The sequence below is a fragment of the Malurus melanocephalus genome, unplaced genomic scaffold, assembly GCF_030028575.1.
Source record: "Malurus melanocephalus ecotype Western Australia unplaced genomic scaffold, MMel_1.1 scaffold_31, whole genome shotgun sequence".
Classification (NCBI taxonomy): domain Eukaryota; kingdom Metazoa; phylum Chordata; class Aves; order Passeriformes; family Maluridae; genus Malurus; species Malurus melanocephalus.
Window position 1 is genome coordinate 2,561,475 of NW_026623263.1, and position 18,874 is coordinate 2,580,348.

Below are 18,874 nucleotides of genomic sequence, written 5' to 3' on the forward strand. Positions count from 1 at the left end.
AGGTCTGCTGCTAAACTCGGGGGCAAAGCAGCTGCTGTAGGAACTGCCACAGGAGTTGTCACAGGACAGACTAGAAGTAAAAGGGCAAGAGATACTTAAATTGAAAAACAATTTAAAATGCTGAGAAAGAGAATGATCTTTTTTCATTGCACAAAAAAAGGATTTATATCTTCATCTAATTATTATATTCTTGTATTTCTGTTTCTAAACAGATTTCTTGCCCCAATACTCAATTTAAGCAATGAAAATACAAATAAAACTGATACATGTATAGATCATGCGATTTACTTCTGAAGTATTTTCTCCTTCTTTCCTATTTTTCCTCCATTTTATCCTTCAGTTTGATACATACAATGCAGCACTTTTTCATTTACAGGCTACATGCAAAGTACATGCTAATGCAATAGTAACATGGTGCAACTATAGAAATAAACTTGAAGAAGGGTACTGAAAGCACAGGCAATAACCAGTGCCAGTTCCATCTAATCCTTCCAAGAATACCATTTCACACTGCTCTTCAGAAATGTGATTTTTAGTGTCTTAATATAACACCATAATTGGCCCATAGATTGCACAAGGTGTTGTAACAAGTAACATCCATTATTAACTGAGAAAATAAGCCCACTTTTAACAGGAAACAAGTCCCAACACATACAATTTCTCAAAATAAGTGTTTTATATTCTAAATTTTGAAACAATTTCTCAATTATAAAATAAATAAAACCTTGTTACAACTGGGCTTAAAAATAACTTGACAGTCTAAGATTGGTACAGTAAATGAACAGAATCAATGTTTAAGACATTTAGAATTCACTGAATTAACTGAATTGAATTTATGCCTTGGGAAAAATGAAGCTTAAATCAAGATACTTACAATCATCTAAATCTAAGAGAAACACATCTTGGTTTTTTGGAGTTTTTCTATCTTGTACTGGTTTTTCTTCTTTCTGTCAAAATACATGAATATTTCATCTTTCACCATATGAGCAGGAAAAAACATTTAATACTTTCATAAAGCAAGTGCATTTTTTCCACTACTTTCATAAAGCAAAACGTATCCATTTTTAGGGCTTGGCACCTACTGAGAAAGAATTCTTCGTATAGTTAAGTTGAACCTAAATTCCACAATTGAATTTCTGAAGGCCATCTATTCTTTTAATATTAATCATTGCTGCTACACAGAAAAGATCTGGTGAGAGATCAGATACTTCCATTTACACCATTAAAGAGAGAGCAGCTTTTTCTTTTTTTTTTTTTCTTTTTTTTTTAAGACAAAAGATTTGGGTACAAACATTCCTGTTTTTATGTGAAAAACAGGTCAAAATCTATTCAAGGAAATACAGTGTTACTTGCACTTATCTAGCAGTATGGAATTATGTCCAATTATCTATTAGCATTTTACTTAATTGCTGAAAAACAGAAAGTTGATTCTTGCCACCAAAAAGTTTCAGTTTTAAGCCTTAAAATGAGTTCTAATGATAARAACTGGTTCTACCATAAGCAAAGACAAGAGAAGTAATAATCGCAGTACCTTGGCAGAGCACGTCAACAAAATTTGTTTCAATATACGTAAGTAAAAAGTTCTAAAGAAAACTCGTGAGCGGTGGCCATACCTTCAGAGCATGTCTAGAGCCTGTCTAGACAGTGGTGATACAGGAAAGAATTTAGTGTGTTATAGCTCTGTATAGACTCCCAAGAGGGTGGTTTAGTATAAAGGATGGATCATTGGATGAAGCCAGAACCTTGTGTATCAAACAGTTTTGTCATCATGCTGTTCCTACCCACTCCAAAGCACCCTTCATTTGTGTCAGCTGAAGAATTCCTTCTACCTTCATATTCATATGGCTCACTCACCAAACACAAGGCTTTGCCATTCTTTTAGAGGTATATCACGATATATCAATTGATTTTAGTCCTTAAGACAAAGCTCACTACCAAGCTACTGTAATTTAAATGTAGTCTTGCCTGAAGTCATACTTTCTAGTTTAACACTTCAACACTTACTCTTCAACAGTACGTGACAGCCAAATGCATATACATACGTAATTATTTTACCATGTCTAATATATTAACAGGCCAAAATCATTAAATCTCTTTATGTCCATCTAGGCCTTCACTTCTCGAGCATTTCAGACACTCACGATACAATTTTCTAAAAAGGTTTGGAGTCAACTCAGTGGCGAGTACCACTTTGCTTAACCAGCACCACAGAATAAAATGACACCTCTTTYCTCAAAGTGTACTTCCTCTCTTTTGGTCTCTCAGTGTCATAGTCAGTTGCAAATAGTAATAGTTAGGGGTTTTTTTCCCAGTTTTTGGAGAAATTCAAGGGCTCCCTCCAAAGAACATGAAAGAAACTAGCCAACRTTCTCATTATTGAAGGCTTTGATGCTAATGACTACCAGGCTTGACCTCAGCCATGAAGATATTGCTCATCATGTTCTTTCTTCCTATAAATTCCATGGCTCAAATAAACAGTAGTCACTTATATGATCCCTACAGATATGCTTCAGGTATTCTGGGAGAAAAATCATCTYGTGGACTGAAAAGAACAGGAGCCACTATTTTAAAAGTTATTTTAAAATCATCATGCTTTGATGGTCCTTATCACTATGGTAAATTGAGTGTTCTATTAGCACTGATTTTTCTGAAACCTAAAATTTCACTGGACAAAGAAAATACTACACAACAGCTTTAAAACAAGGCTAAAGTTATACCATTTCTTAATTTTTTTATCCAGAATTAGTGAGGGACTCTTGCAGAATCAACTTTCTTGAATTTCATTCTGCTCACAATTACCAGACTTTTCTCTTAATGAYTTTCTAATAAACACATTTTAAGCTTCTTTTGGCTATTTTTGTTTTAAATCTGTGAAATAAGAACAAATAGTATACTTAATAAACTAYAAGTTCTACTTAAATTACTCATGTCTATGAAGTGTCAGAGACATAATTTTGCAACAATGCACCTCATGAATTTCAAGCCATTTTATAGCATAGTTTGGTGAATATTTAGCTGTGAATCTTGGGTTTAGATGTTATCTACAGCACTTTTACTATATTACGCATCACAACTTTTTTCCTAAACTAGAAACTCTTCAGAAATCAAAACAGACTAAAGTARAACTCAGTTTAACAACGGGCAAATATATTAAAAATGTTCTCAGTTTCTGAACTCYTTCATTGCTGTCCCCACTCACTCATAAGATACCTTTGTAAGTTCTACCTTCAACTATGATTAAGGCTCAAAGCAACAGYTTTGTATTTGCAAAATACTTCCAGAGAGGTGGGATGCCTCCATCTTTTATTATGCAACCAATTAAGAGTCTATAAAATGTGGCTCAACCCACACAAGAGCCACACATGGATGAAAATTCTATATGCTTCAGAACAACTTCTAAAAACATTAGGAGTCACAGCCAAGGAATTCTCTTACTATTGATCTRTTTAATGAAGACAACTAAGATGGGTATTCTAAGTCACAAATAATACCAATAGTATGCTTCAGTTTGCTTTTCTGTCACACAGCTTGGTGTGTATTTTTATAGGTGAAATCTATTCCTGCACTATCCTGATACTATTTTTAATCTACTACATAATGCGTCTTTTAAAATTGGAAAAAAAATCTTCAAGAGAATTCACTTGTACTTCCAAACAAATAAAATGGTCCTAAGGTACAAGCACAAAATCCTTGTACCAATGTATGGCAAGGCAAACTTTCACTGCAGAGTTTATCAGAAGAAAGAACAAGCAAGTAAACAACACCAAAYAGAAAACAAAAACAAACACAAATCTGACCATATCATCTGGGAAACATAAAATCAAGGGCTAATTAAATCAAGACAAAGCTAATGTTAAAGTATGATCACATTTCTGACTTCAGTTGAGTGTTCAAGCTTCAGAAAATATTGGGCTACTCATATGCGTGCTATATATACACAAAAACCACAAAAGTATTTTCATATTTGTATGCATTTCTACATATGGATAYGCACATTATTGTGTGCAATTGTGTACCAAACAGCAAAGAAATCTATTTATGTGGGTCCAGCCTATTACAAACATTATTTTCAAATCTGTTTTTTCCAAGGAAAGAAAATGGATTGGCTATCTAGGAACAATAAACAGCCAATGACTGAAGATATTTCTATTGAGTAAAAAAGGGTTTGCATTTGAAATCAAGACAATAAAAAGGTTCTGACGTGTCTGACATTTCTCTGTAAAACAATTTTTCATCTTTTTTTTTTTTTTTTCTTAAAGTAAGCCTACAATATAACCCAAACAGTTTTTTTACCAAGAAAGCCCACTGTGGGAAAAACAGAATACTAAACAAAGAAGTTAAGGTATATTCCATCAAACATTTCTCCATTTGCAATTCATCTTGGTAATAGAGATAGAACCTGGTAAATGCATATAGGACTTGAAGCAGGAGATTTCTCTTGCTCAATGCATAATTCATGTGCTCCGCCTGCAAAGTGTGTAAAATGAGAATTTCACACCGCAGCATGAGCCATGGAGCTGCAGAGAAAAGGCAGATGAAATCATATTCTACTGTGCGAATTTTATTTCTTATCCTCCCAATATTTATACAAAACTATCACTGACAATCCAAATGCATTGACAGATCACCCACTGTTTCCATTGTGTTAGCACTTGAAAGGAGATCAGGCAGAAAGATAGACAATTTGTTTTTGTATATTTTTTTAAATAGTGGATCAGGTTTTTAACAGCTGAGTGACTGTATTATACTTGTATAAGGAGGTCAACAGTAGCTGATTTTAAAATCCCACTGTAGAGACACTACTGATACATGCATCCTCCCCAAATCTGCATTTTAACTCTACAATATTTATGCATACAGTATAACAGGTATCTCAACACCTCAAACTATCCATATTTCAAAATTATATAAAAGACTGCAGTACAAAAGACTGACTTTTCTATTCACTGCAGYTCAATTACACTGAACACAACAGCTTTTTTGAAATGGTTTGTCACGAGTAAAAATATTAAACCATTAATAACATACTCAGGAAAATAATCTGAAGTTTTTGTAGTGGATTTTCATGCCAGTAAGTGCATGAATGTATGTAGAAATTAAGTTCCAATGTGAATATAATCAAGCCTTTTTTATTAAGAAAATTTTGCTGAACATGGCAATGGTACCCAATGCAATATATATGGAATAGTAAACATCACCCAAAACATCAGTGATTTAACACAGTTCATTAAGTGTGAAAAACTGAGAAACTACAAAAATAGAGCTAAATAACCACAATTTCTTTTATAATACATATTTCAGAAAGTCTTTTTCAGTTTTACTGAAAAGGAAATCCTAATGAATAATCTCACCATATAGACTGCCCAAATTAAGAACAATCTATAGCAGAATAACATAAGCTGTATCTTTTCCAGTGAGAAACTACCAGAATAAAACATGCATTGTAAGAGCCTGGCAGAAACCATCTGCTTCCTGGGTGGTCTGAAAATAGGTCAGGAAGGAAGCAGAAAAATAAATATGTGTGGTTCTTGGAAATGTACCTTGACACAAAGGGCCCTACATRTAAGACATTAACTATAACATTCTTTAAAGTTTTAGTTTTAAATTTAAAGTTAAAAATTGTTTTTTCTTTGCAGCTTGGAAGGGATTATTTAGGTTATCACGAGTTATCCTGATCTATCATTACAGATTTGTCAAAAACAGATTTGTCACAAAAAAATTTATTAAGCTAATTATTAGCACAGCAATCACCTTTAATAAGAAATATCTGTAATTCCCTTATCCACCCCCCCTCGCCCATCCAATTACATATCTAAAAAGAAACAAGTATCAGGAACACCACAAGTGTTCAGTGCCTCACACAGGCACTGAACATGGCTTAAATGGAAACTAACAACAAGGTTCCAGGGATAAATATCATACATTGAAAGAGTCTTCCTTGTTCAAAGACATTAAATTAACCACCCCTTGCCCCTTCACACATGACCATTGCTGTTCCCAGTTCATCAGCTGTAGTTTGTTGCTCTTATATTAAATGTGCTAATTTCTAAATGAAAATAAAGCTTCTGCACAGTGAGTTCTATGCTATCCTTTCTTTTCAATAATATCCTTGATACTTCYCTTGCTGCCATGCATAAAAACCCATCGCTATCTGTTTTAATGTCTTTTGTGAAGTTTAAAAGCTTTCCAGTTTTTCCACGCTATCTTTTGACTCTACTCTGATCAAGTCTTCTGTCAACTGTTTAAAAATACYTTTTATTCCTAACACATTTCTTTTTAGGTGCTTTTTAATCAAGTAAGATTTCAGAACGACAGCTATGTTCCTTCTCTTCTCTCAAAGTCCAAGACCTTGACAACTTTCCATTGACCTCAACAATTCAATCCCAAGCTTCATTGACATTCCAGTTTTCATATTCAGTATATTTGACTTCACACATTCTGCTGTTTTAMAATAAAAAAAGCTTCTTTATGCTAGTCATCCTCACATATCCTGTCAAAAAACCAAACAGCTCAGAGAACTGCAGTGAACAAAATTGTGAACATGGGTGTTGATGTCCTGAGAAAAATGGAAAAAGGCAGCACAGAGAAGATATTACTGTTTGAATATGATTTTGCAGTGGCTGCTCAGAACTAAGCACATATGATTACCTATTAATTTCTGGTGAAAAAACTGMACTGATGTGAAAAACTGCAAACTTTTACAATCTATAATCAAAGGAATTTATTCMGAAACAGTTTAGCTTATATTTTTTGCGCTACCATTTCTTGGCAAAATCCAGTCTGACTGTTCTWGTGGAAACAAATTTTGACATAGRTAACCCAATGTGTTATTTGGGCAGGAAGCAATGATCAAACCATGGAAACACATMTCCATTTCTCACATAATACAGCCACACTTCATCTTTTGTTCTACTTGGCTGAAGAATAGATTAAAAGTTCAGGTTACAACTCAAGAGCTCATAGGGAGACCTAAATAGTTACGAAACGAAGATCACATACAATGTAAGTTCAGCGTTTAGAGAAACAGACAGCCATACCTACTCAATTAAAGGAAATGCACACCTCAACAGGTTAATAAAGTAATGGTCTCCCCTCTTAACTGGTCAAAACACACCTACCCACCAGCTTCAAAAATTGCAAGAAATGCTACTAAGGGTGTCCATTTTGACTCTTCTGCCATCTGTATAGGAGTCCTTACTGAAAGTTCTGGGCTTAATTTAAAATGCACTAGAGTTTCACTTAATTTTCAATAGCACGTATCAGTATTAAAATGGAAACTTCTGAGCTATAATTCTACCTTTCAATTTTTTTAATAAATATGCAGAAAGAAATTAATAGGAAATATTTGATAACAAAAAAAAAAAAAAGTGTCATAAATTCTTTTACTCTTCTTCCTGAAAAGGTTTCGCAAAAGCTTCCTTATTTATTTTTAAATGCAAGGTGGGTAGAGAAACAGTAACCTACCTGCTATTTGCTTTGGTTCTATAATGCTAGTTTGAGTATAATGAACTTTTAAGCTCTTTTTCTTCACCAATGCAAACAATTAAATCTTAACTGACACATGATTGTTGYACATTTTTGCATCTTCACGTATTTTTTGAAACTAATTTAAAAAATATATTTGAAAGCTTGCTATTTCTTACATGTTTTAAGAAAGCTAATACTACAGAATTCTTTATTCCTATCAAACACAGACAACAATACTTAAGAAACAATATACTAACATTTGTTTCTTGATTTTCTTTCCTCTCAGACCCAGGTACTATAGACAAACTTTAGATTATATTGTCATAAAATAATCATCAACATCCACGTATTAAGTTTCATCAGTTAAACAATAAGCTTAAAAATTAAATTAAAAAGTAATTAGATTCTATTATAAAAGAATAGAATATGAAAAAAAAACCACTGCATATAAAAATAATTAGATTCTATTATTCTTCTTCATCWAGATGGAGTAAAACTAATATGGAATTATAAACTGAAACTTTTTTTTAATTATAAAAATACTCTTACTTTCTTAAACTATCAAACTACTTTTGGATTGGTCTCTCTATTAAATGTAAAAAAAAAATTTCCTAAATTCTGGATTTTTCRAAGTATCCATAAAACTACTGTCCATCTTCACTCCCACAGAAAGAAACAYGGATGGATGGTTAGAGGCATATTTTCATATACTATAGAGGTTTAAAGAAAACATATTTTACCATACTAACCTTATTAGAGGTAGCATTTCTAGATTTTCCAGACTCAGAGTCACTTTCAGAGTCTGATTCTGACTTGGAGCCTGAAGAACATTCTTCTGATGAAGATGATTCTGTGTCAGAGGAACTGGATGTRCTTCTCTTTTTGGAAATCCCCTTTGCTTTCTTTTTAACATCCTCTGAATCACTATATGTTTCAAAAAAATGTTAAGAGACACGTAAAACCACCAAGGAATCTGCTCAGGCAATATTCAGCACCAGCATTCCAAACTTTTATTAAATGAGTTTCAAGTCATTATTTCTTCACAATAAGAAACTCAGCTATGAATGAATTAGCTTATCTATGGTTACACAAAACTGTTCTATTACACTACACAAYAGAACATCACATGTAGTCTAAACCAGTGGAACAGCCAAACAAAACGTGAACATATTAAATGTTTTAAATGTTATTTGCGTGCAGCAAGTTTGTGACATTACGAAAGGATGTGCAGATAYCCTTTACATAAAGATGCTTTCATACTATTCCACCATGATGAACAGAATGTTGGTGTATCCTGTTTTTGCAAAGTAATATTGCTTAAAAATAATCAATGCATTTAATTTATTCCTTTGTTAATTCTTATAAATAAAACCCCACCACCTAGAAATAAGACCTATAAYGTCTACAGATAGTTCAACCCACAAGACTTTATACACAAGAGCTGTTATATTCTGACACTTTTGATCATTTTGAATATCTTACAGGTCCAGAGACTGCTCTTCACACAGTGAAGCTCTGTTCACGCAGCCAATTGCTGGATTATGCTCATCTGTACTAACAGCTACTGAATATCATCTGCCTTATTCACATCTAATAATACTTTAACTCCCAATTAGCAGATTACCCTTTTGTCTCAGGGGGATTTTCTACCACAGGAAATGAAAATTGTTTTCTAATACTTATCATGAAATAGAAAAATTAATATTGCATATAGAAAAACTCCTCTGTTCTTGGATTGTGCAAACACCATTTTRTTCTTCCAAATCAGGTGTTTCATGCACTACCTGATTCCACTTCCTTCCCAAGACAATAAATTGGTTACTGAAGTGCTTGAAGGGTAACAAGGTCAACAATAATTAAACAAATCCAGACCACTCAACTATTAAGAGTCCCTCTGGACTCATATTAGATTGTTACACAATTTTGCTTAGCTTCTGAAGCAGTACAAAAGAATGTACTATGCTGCATAACTGTTTGAGATTGCAACCTTTTTAGACAAAAAATATACAGAGAAGGAGAACTGAAAATCTAGTATGACAGAAATCAAAACAGTTAGGGTGAACTCTTCCTCCTYGCAAGAACTTTCCATGACCAAATTGTCTAAAAAAAGTTAAATCAATATTCTTTAAAATCAGTAACATTTAAGCAATGTCTWCCCATATAACTGAAGTTGAAATGAACTCCCCAAATTTCAGTCTAAAGCATAAAGCAGCAAATTTGAAGCTTGCAAAGCTAAAAATGGAACAACAGTATACAAAAGCAGTCTAACGTAGCATATCTGGTTGTTAAAGTCATGGCGAAAAATAGGTACTATCAAAATTATATTTCAATATGACATTTAAAACTTGTTTGAGGTCAATGACTAAACAAAATTTCACTAGCATATGCTGTTTAAAATATTTTCATGACAACAAAATTATCTATTCCATTCACTGCCATTCAACAGAAACTGTAGTTGTATTAACAAATAAGTTGTTGTGAACCCATTATACAAATGAAGTTGTTTTTCAACAATTTATCTTTAGCTTTGCTTTAAAACTAGATTTGAAGATTAAAAATGTTACTTTACTGCACATCAGCCGGTTTTGATGGGTAATAATTGTTTATCTTACTGCTTAAAATTTCAGATGTTATTCTAATGAAAAGAATTTACTGGTAACTAGCTTTTTAACTTTGCGATGATGAAAAGCCTGTATTAATTTAACCTACAGATTTCATTTGTTCTGAACAGGAAAAACAATATAAATCACTTTTAAAATCATTAAATCCTGACTTAAATTAATAAAGTCATAATTAGGGCATTATGCTGTGTTTGTTATGGAAGTGGCAAGGCGAGCTGCTTTAATTACTGTCTGTAATAAAAGGAGCAGAGTGTGTACTGCGCCCCAATCAGCGCTGTCAGACACGACTGAGCTGAGCTGCAAACTCATCAAGTGAGCTGGCAGCAGACTGCAGAGTAAAGGGCGATCATGTCTGCAGAGGCCACTTGCTGACAGCAGTGGAAGAAACAGATTCATACAATCCAAGGTATTAGCCCCAATTACTCAAAATTTTAATGATACTTTAATACATGATAATGCTGTTGATAATAGGCAATCTTAAAAGCGCTAACACTTAAATATCTTATGACCGTTTCCCTTCACAGCCCTTGCCTCTAATATTTGGATCATAATCTTTTTAATATAACATTATTTAGAAAAATCAATTGTCTTAGTTACATAATGGCAAAGTGTTGAAGGACTTAATTTTAGCTCTCAGCAAAATTGCAGCAAAAGGTAATTAAGTGTTTCACACAACTATGTGATCACTTATTCAGCCTCCCAAGGTTACATCAATTTTCAACAAGCCACCCAAGATTTCACTGAAGTCAGAAATTAATTCCAAACATAATAGTAGTCTGATTAATGAAAATATGAACCTAGTTCATACACTGACTATTACTAGTATATACTGACATCACTCCTTGGCCAATATACCTCCCCCCCAAAAAAAAGCTTAATTAAAGGCTTGGCAGASTGCTAATGGGAAGAATGCTTTAACAGCCAGCATCACAAAAAACTAAAATCACACAAATGTATACCTACCTCTCATCRACAGCTCTACATGTTTTCTTTGCAGCACTTTCTTTGCTGTCTGATTCACTGTCAGTTGATTCTTCACCGGGAGAGGAACTCCCACTACTCTCATCAATGCTGCCTTCCTCTTTATCTTCCTTCTCACTTTCACTGTCAGACCCACTCCCTGAAATGAAAACAAACCTTACAGTTTTGTTCTAATTASCTTAAGTAATTAGTATTTTAGAAATTCAAGTTTGTTTTAAATTAAACAATCGTTTAGTATTTTAAAATCCAGTTGCAAGCTGTAGTATTATTTACACGTTGCCTAAAGCAGGCAAGAGAACTACTTATACCTTATATCTACAAATTTTTTTTTGGTTAGAAACCTGTCCTATATAGCCTACAATATTATTCAAATTAGAAAGTCAAATAAGAAATTAAYTGCATGTGGATTCTTCAGTTACATAACCTTATTAGGAGCTGGAGATGACCTCAAATTTTCTAATCTATAGATTAGCTTAGCAGCAAAATTATCTTTTCAAACAGTTGCTTAATTAGATAATCTCTTCTTAAATACCCATAGTGAATATGATTGAATCACAAATTATTAATCCTCTGATTAATCATATAGTTACCAAATATTCAAATATCTGAAGTAAGTACATACTTCTRTTGCTTCAGAAATAATTCATTTCAGTAATATAATTCTTAAACATTTCTGTATATTTCCTCAGTTTAGGAATTGGAAGGAAGCAACTCCATGTTCAGATTTTAAGATGCTCCTCTCCCATTCAACCAGATGATAATAATTCTTTTAAGTCTAATTCTAAACATTTTCTGTGTCTAAGGTCTGGACCTGGGAGAATTATGATCTTTACTACATCTGAAGTATACTAACATCTTCTGTCTTGGGGAACGGCCTATCTGGCAATAAAGAGCAGAAAAGTTAAAAGAATGTTTGYGTACTGTACTTGATAGGCAGCTGTTACCCTTTTCATCAACACCCCCATTATAATAAACAGAAAACGTCATGTAGAATTTCAGACAAATACTGTAATACAATTTGCTGAATAAATCTCATGAAAGACTACAAAATTAAACAAATCTGGCCCTTTATCAGCACAGAAGCACTATAAAAATAATTTTTTAYGAACACCAAATTCCAAAAAACATTTGAGACTTACTGTCCCCAACAACCAAGCATCTGGGCAATTTTCCTGCAAACAGCTATGGGCTTTCAGTTTTAACTGCAGTTACAAACYCTCCTTATTCATCCTAGACTCAAAGGAGGATAAAACTAGCATGCCAGCTTTTTTAACTGGGAARCAAATCTAAGGCTAACTCATTTAACATAGTGAATGTATAATTTTCCCCTCAATTTACTGAGTTTATACTTAGCTGAGATTAAACAAAGTTCTGGCTTTGTTTGCAATTTTTTTTTTTTTATGTACCACACAGTTCTTAAGATACAGTTTTCCAGGCAGTGAAAATACAAGTTACTTTCCAAACACTTACCTGAAGAACTGGTACTGGCAGACTCATCCTCCTCCTCCTCTGATTCAGAGTAGAATTTTTCAGTAGGTTTCTCCTTCTTTGGCTTACCTAGAATTCCAGTCCATTCCTTTGCCTGTAAATAAATTTAAGTTTACTTTTGCAACCAGCAATACAAAAATATACACACAACACTTCGAAGAAAAACATTCAGAGTAGTGGTTTTAAGCTGTTGCTAAATAAATCACCTAAGCAAGTCAAGAGAAGCTATTAAACTTCTYTTACTTAACACAATTAGGAGAACTAGAAGTTTGATACATATCTATAAAAGGTGAGACATGTCTATTAGAGAGTCCAGAAAAAGATTTAGTAAGGTAGATTAAAAGCATCAGTAATGATAAATAAATTTCTATGCTGAAAGAACCTGAAGTCTGAGAGTTTTATTTCTAGATCCAGCTGACTAATACTAGAATGAAGGGTAAACAGTGCTAGTCACCACCTTTATCATCCCAAGTTTTAAGTGGAAAACAGAAGTGGACCTTGTAGGTAGCCATAGACAAATTACAGTTCATTTCCATCGCAATTCGCCAAATAAAAGAAATTTTTACCACCAAAGAAATGCCAAAATGAGGCACTATTACCCCCAGACTCTTTTCTTTCCATATACCTGTATGCTAGTGGAGAAGCAGTGTTAAAATTCAGGACAGGAGAGAAAAACAAAATAGCAGACAACTTCATCAACAGCGTAATACAGGTCTGCCTCATTGACTGATCTGATCTAGAATAACACTAACTTTTGAGATAGCTCTAACAATGACCTGCAAGCCTAAACAGCTCTAGAGACACACTGGCTTCCTTGTACCAAAAGCTACTAAGGTTTAAAAAGCCAATATTCTTTTGGATATAAATGAAAATTTGAATGTGGACTGCAGCTTAACKCAGCTTCACTCACATATGCTGTGTGGACACATGGAGTAATATTGAAACCACRAAATTTGTGAAAATTAGGTACCCTCCAAAAAAAAAAACCCAAAATGGCTGAAGGATTTTCCTGTTTGCTTTGAGATGTAAACCCTTGAAGGTGGATGTTTTCTACTATGTTGTAGATGGATGTCATACCATTTGATGAATTTCCTGCAATACTTTTTGGTCTTATGGACAAAAGCACCTTCACACATTTTTTCATGTCAGCCCTATCATTTATAATTCTCTGTCCTGATTACCTCCAGATTATTTCATAAAAGCTTTGAGAAGTTTGTACAAAATAATATTTTCCTTGAAAAGTATATAAGAAGGTAGAGAAATCCTTGTTCGGCCAGTCTGCTGTCCACTGGGCTCTGGAAGTCAGACCTACCTTTACAATTTGCTTTGCTCGTTCTATCTCATACGCCTAGCATTTRCCTAGCATCTCATATGCAAATTAATTCATCCATGATTTACTGAGGAAGTTGACTCATTACAAGGTCTGTATGCTTTTTGTGTCTATCTGTTACAATGCCAYGTCTCTAGGAGCACCATCAGCACACTATATACATACACTTACATTCCTATTATTATTGTTCAACAGCTTTCACTGGCATTTCAGTAGGGCACTGGTACCTGACATATAAATCACAACTCTGGTACCAAAACATGACTTTGCCTCAGAGTTTACACTACAATAATRAAAAGCTATTGTTAGCAGACGACCAGCCCTATGTGTCAACACCCAACTCACATACTAACAGATGACATTTTCCAACCATAAACTTTCCTGTTTCTCTCCAGATTATCTGAAATGTAAACCCTAGTCTCTTCCAAACTTGGCACTTCAAAACATACRTAACTTAATCCCCTGCAGCTGGTTGTTTATACTACCTTTTCTTTTTTTTATTTTTTTTTGTTTAGTCTTGGAGTCATACACAATCCAAGCTCTTCCTTTCAGACTTTAGTAGTCCAGCTACACTCAATTAACATATTGCAGCAGATAAAAGAGATAAAATCAAAACTGAGATGGARGTGAAGAAAGCCAATTTAATCCACAAGTGAAGAAGAAGTGGCCTGCAGTTGATCTACTTCTGTCACTGAAAAGAATAAATTTCCAGATGTTCCATTTCTAAAATAAAATAAGCAACAGGGACATTCCCACACATCAATGGCTTTCAACACAAAACATGCAGAGTATTGAAATACTTGCAGTTTTGGGCTAATACTCTGTATTGACAAGTGCCTTCAGCAAAGTTACTTTTAGTGATGCTGACGTACCGACTCGGTCACATCGACGTTTCGGACAGAGGGGTCAGGTGCCACCTCTGGCCAGTCGGACAACTCCAGGTACCCAGTGGCTCGGCTGTTCAGTGTGTGAGACAAAGTGCCAAGCTGGAAATGATCCCGATCTAATAAAAAGAAGGGGGGGAGGGAAGAAATACACAAACACTGTGAGCTCTACCACGACGAGSAATCTTAATCAGGGCTAAAGGTAATTGCCATTGTATTACCTCAAATGTCATGGAATAAATATAAACTAGGAAGCTCTTCATAGGTCAAAAAACTGATTTCAGTCCATAGATTACAATAATCTCCCCCATAATGGTCAATAAAAAAGCTAATCAGTCAGTGTGTTTAGAGGTGTTGCTCTGAAATGTAGCTTCTCTAAAAATTACTTTACTGTGAATATTAAGAATGACAGCGCAGTTAAACAATCCATATACATGTCTTGGCACAAACACATCCAGAATTTTAATAGTTTTTCTTCAAAATGGAGCTCCTTTTAGAGCTTCAAAACTAGACCTAAGTAAATATGAAAACTAAAATGCAAATTGCCACAACAACAGAGTATTTTAATTTAGATAGCCTGATAACCTTTTAATTTGAGAAGACAGACAATGGATCCTACTTGTAAAATGACAGGGAGAACGCAGAGGGAAAATTATGATTTTGGAGAAAAAAATACCTACAGAGATTCAATTTATTTCAGATTCATRTAACATTTGCAATACTCACATTAGCATTCTTCTAATAAAGTACAGACAAAATACTAGAGCTATTTTCCTAAATTGAAGAATAGCTTTCCTCAAAAGACATATTTTCTGTTACTTAAATAAAATCCACATGAATAGAAATGGATCAGTTTGCCAGGGTTTATCATTAGAGAAACGCACTGTGCACCTTGCTTGTTGAAAAGCAAGTAAGCAGACTGAGCTTCCTTGCATATTAATCTTTTCTATTTGCTAAGTGACACAATTTGTGAGAGTACTTGAAATAGAATAAGCTGCCACATTCCTTTACACAATGAACATTTACCAAATGATTTTGGCAGTTATACCTTTAAAAGGAGACTCAAGCAATGGGGCAGGTTTCTGTGCCAGAAATATTTTTTTGGCATATTTGCTTAAAGCTCCACTCTTCTCATTCGGAACAATAAGCTGCCTAATAAATCTTGTACGGTCTCTGATGTCGTAGCTTTGATCATACTTGCCGAGATTTAATACGTACTGGGTAAGCAATTTTGTCTGTGGAAAAAAACAGGACAAGAACAGAATACAAGTTATTTATGATTATTGATAACTCTGGATAAACATATTTAAAGAGGTAATAAAAATGAATGGTTATGTCAAACAAATGTTGCTCCACAGGGAATATGCATTTCTAAAGCTGCAAATGGAATTCTGCAGCCAAAGCACATGTCCTCTTCTGTATTGGGGAGGTGAATGCTGAGTACTGAGAAGCAGCCATGTGCTAGATTATTAAACTGCTGAAGTGGAAAGAAAGGCATCATTAAAAAAATAATCATATATGGCAAACCCGCTGAAGGGTCTACGTGAGGATAATGAATGTGGAAATACAACTAAAAACATGGCACTCAAAACTTAATCGGAAAAATATGCAGGACATCAAAACATCAGAGGGTATTAGGGGGCTGGCAAACTGCTTCTGCTGAGGTGTGTTTTATGAAGAGATACTGTCCCTGGCATAAGCAGTGTCTGCACTCTGACTGCACTCAGTTACTTTATCCTGAATTATGACCCATTAAAGCAGACACATGAATCACTGAACTGGATTACTGCAAATTATTTGCAGTGCATTTAGCTGTTACTTTTTCATAAAAGCAAGCTGCTGATGCCCTCTAAAAACCAGGATAAAAGACTTCTTCCATTTTTTTTCTTGAAGCTTAAAGCCTTCAGTAATATCGGTCATTTATTTATTTATGTAAGAGAGCAACTTATAGTATCACAGGTTTTTACAGCATAATACAGCTTCCTAGTTTGATGCCTGGGAATACTCACATGCCTTGAATAATTTTAATAATTCAGATAATTTTTTAAGCTAATAATATAAGAAAGGAAGCAGACACAGAAAATAGAAACTATGTAGTGTAACCAGAACAACAGCACTGAATAGACTGGGATCCACTAGATATCTTTGAAACATGTATGCCACTTCCTATATATACATACAAACAGGAAAAAGAGCAGAAATAATACACCATCCTAAGGAAGAAAATTTTGGTATTTCAACTCAGAATGGATGCATAACACAGGATTAAAAATGTATCCTTATGAGAGGTTTATTTGCTTTATACAAAGGAATAACCTTGCATATATATCTTGTTATCATGCCATTGCTATGACAATAACACAAGTTTAAATCATGTGAGCAGGAAAATATGTCCAAAAAATCAGTCAATTTTTGTATACACTATTTGCAAAAATAGAATTCAATTTAATAATTTCCAACTAGGAGGAGGATGCAAGATGAAGTCTTTTTCTAGAGATATAAAAATACTTTTTCAGAATACTGATTAACTCCTGTAAGTAAAATACACAGTAAACAGAAAATGGTTTTTAATGTAAACCCCATTAATGCAATATATGCAAATGTTTCAAAAATGAACTATGGTAACAAAGATGGGAAGAAATTAGTCATTATACATTAGAATAATATAAAAGCATAGTTAAAAAAAAAAGCTTCAAAGAAATATTTTTTGATTCTTTTCTCTCTCCCATACTCAAGAATGGCTCTGTGAAAAGACACCTTTTTTCCTTGAGATACTGTCTTAGCTCTGGGAAAAGTAAAACTTTCCCATATGTATTTCACAGTTTATTGGCAGCTACTTCTGTATGAGGGTATAAAATTTTAAACAACTGCATCAGACAGAGCCTATGTAATTTGCACTCATGCAGGACTTATGCTGTTCAATCTAAATGGAATTGGAAGGGAGGGTTCCCAGGTAGCATGAATTAAACTAAATGAGGGATACCTCCTGCAGCCTTTGCCATCACTTCTCCACTGTAAAACAAGACAAGACTCCTTCCTGTCATGGCAGAAAGCTCAGGAGAATGGATCATAAAACACAATGGTCTTAGCTTGTGAATTGCTATAGGGATGGGAAAAGATGAGGGCCGTGTCATAGTGGGCATTTTTTCAGTGAGTGTTGATGGAATTACATAAAGACAAATTAGACAGATAAAAAGTTGATCCTGAAAGACTGCATTTCCTTTAATAGGATAATTTTTTCTGTGATCCTCTCCCTTTCCCTCCTCCGTTTTCTGTCCCCTAAAATATCTTTTTCATATTGTTCAATACAGATAAATACATAATAAATTTATATGCAAGACTGCAGGAAGTCTATTTTCAATTATCACAGATAGTATAGWTTTTATGGAAACAGTAAGGAAATGTGTTTTTTTTTTCTTATGGTAGAGCAATCAAACAAGTAGAACAGTTTTTCTACATCGAGACAGTTAATAGAAACAACTTTTTAATTAAAAACAAAAAATAAACTAACGAATGCATATAAGTTTTTCTAGCAAAGGAGTTTTCATAGGAAGCTGAAAAGCATTTCAGCAAGCACATTAATTTGGTGAAACATGACAGAACCTGCATACCATGACTGCTTCATACAATAGTGACATAGTATTCTGATCTGTGATATAATGCATTTATTTTCATATGTCAATATTTACTGATATTTGTGCATTATTGTATCATATTAGACATAGTATAATTCCTTTTATCCCCATGCTGCTGAACCAATTACTGTTTTTTGTACATTTTGTTTTGGCAAGAAGGTTTAGGTTTAAGTCTTCCAGAATTCAATCATCCTCCACAAATATTTCTGGAACTTTCTAGTGACAATAGTTCCATGTCAGGATTTAACAACTATCCTATATTAGCAGCAATTATTCTTTTGGTAGGTCCCCACGTAAAAAATTTGTAAGTTTTATCAACAATTGAGGCTCTACAATGAGAAACAGTTCCACTCGTTGATATCATTAGCTTTCAGTAACTTGATTCTTTAGACACACAAGATAAGACCATTGTGGTAAACCATAACTGACATATCTATTTACATCCTACGACTACTTGGGACTTTTTCT

At 33.9% G+C, this 18,874-nt stretch overlaps 1 protein-coding gene across 1 annotated transcript in view; it reads right to left on the reverse strand.

Annotated features, from left to right (window-relative positions):
* AP3B1 (adaptor related protein complex 3 subunit beta 1) overlaps positions 1-18,874 on the reverse strand; it is a 155,380-nt gene that overhangs the window by 53,297 nt on the left and 83,209 nt on the right. Inside the window, exons 17-23 of the mRNA XM_057363849.1 lie at positions 15,820-16,006; positions 14,760-14,890; positions 12,540-12,651; positions 11,052-11,208; positions 8,217-8,391; positions 875-947; positions 1-70 (exon numbers count right to left, since the gene is read on the reverse strand). Coding sequence (XP_057219832.1) covers positions 1-70; positions 875-947; positions 8,217-8,391; positions 11,052-11,208; positions 12,540-12,651; positions 14,760-14,890; positions 15,820-16,006 — 905 coding nt within the window. The remainder of the gene's footprint in view (positions 71-874; positions 948-8,216; positions 8,392-11,051; positions 11,209-12,539; positions 12,652-14,759; positions 14,891-15,819; positions 16,007-18,874) is intronic.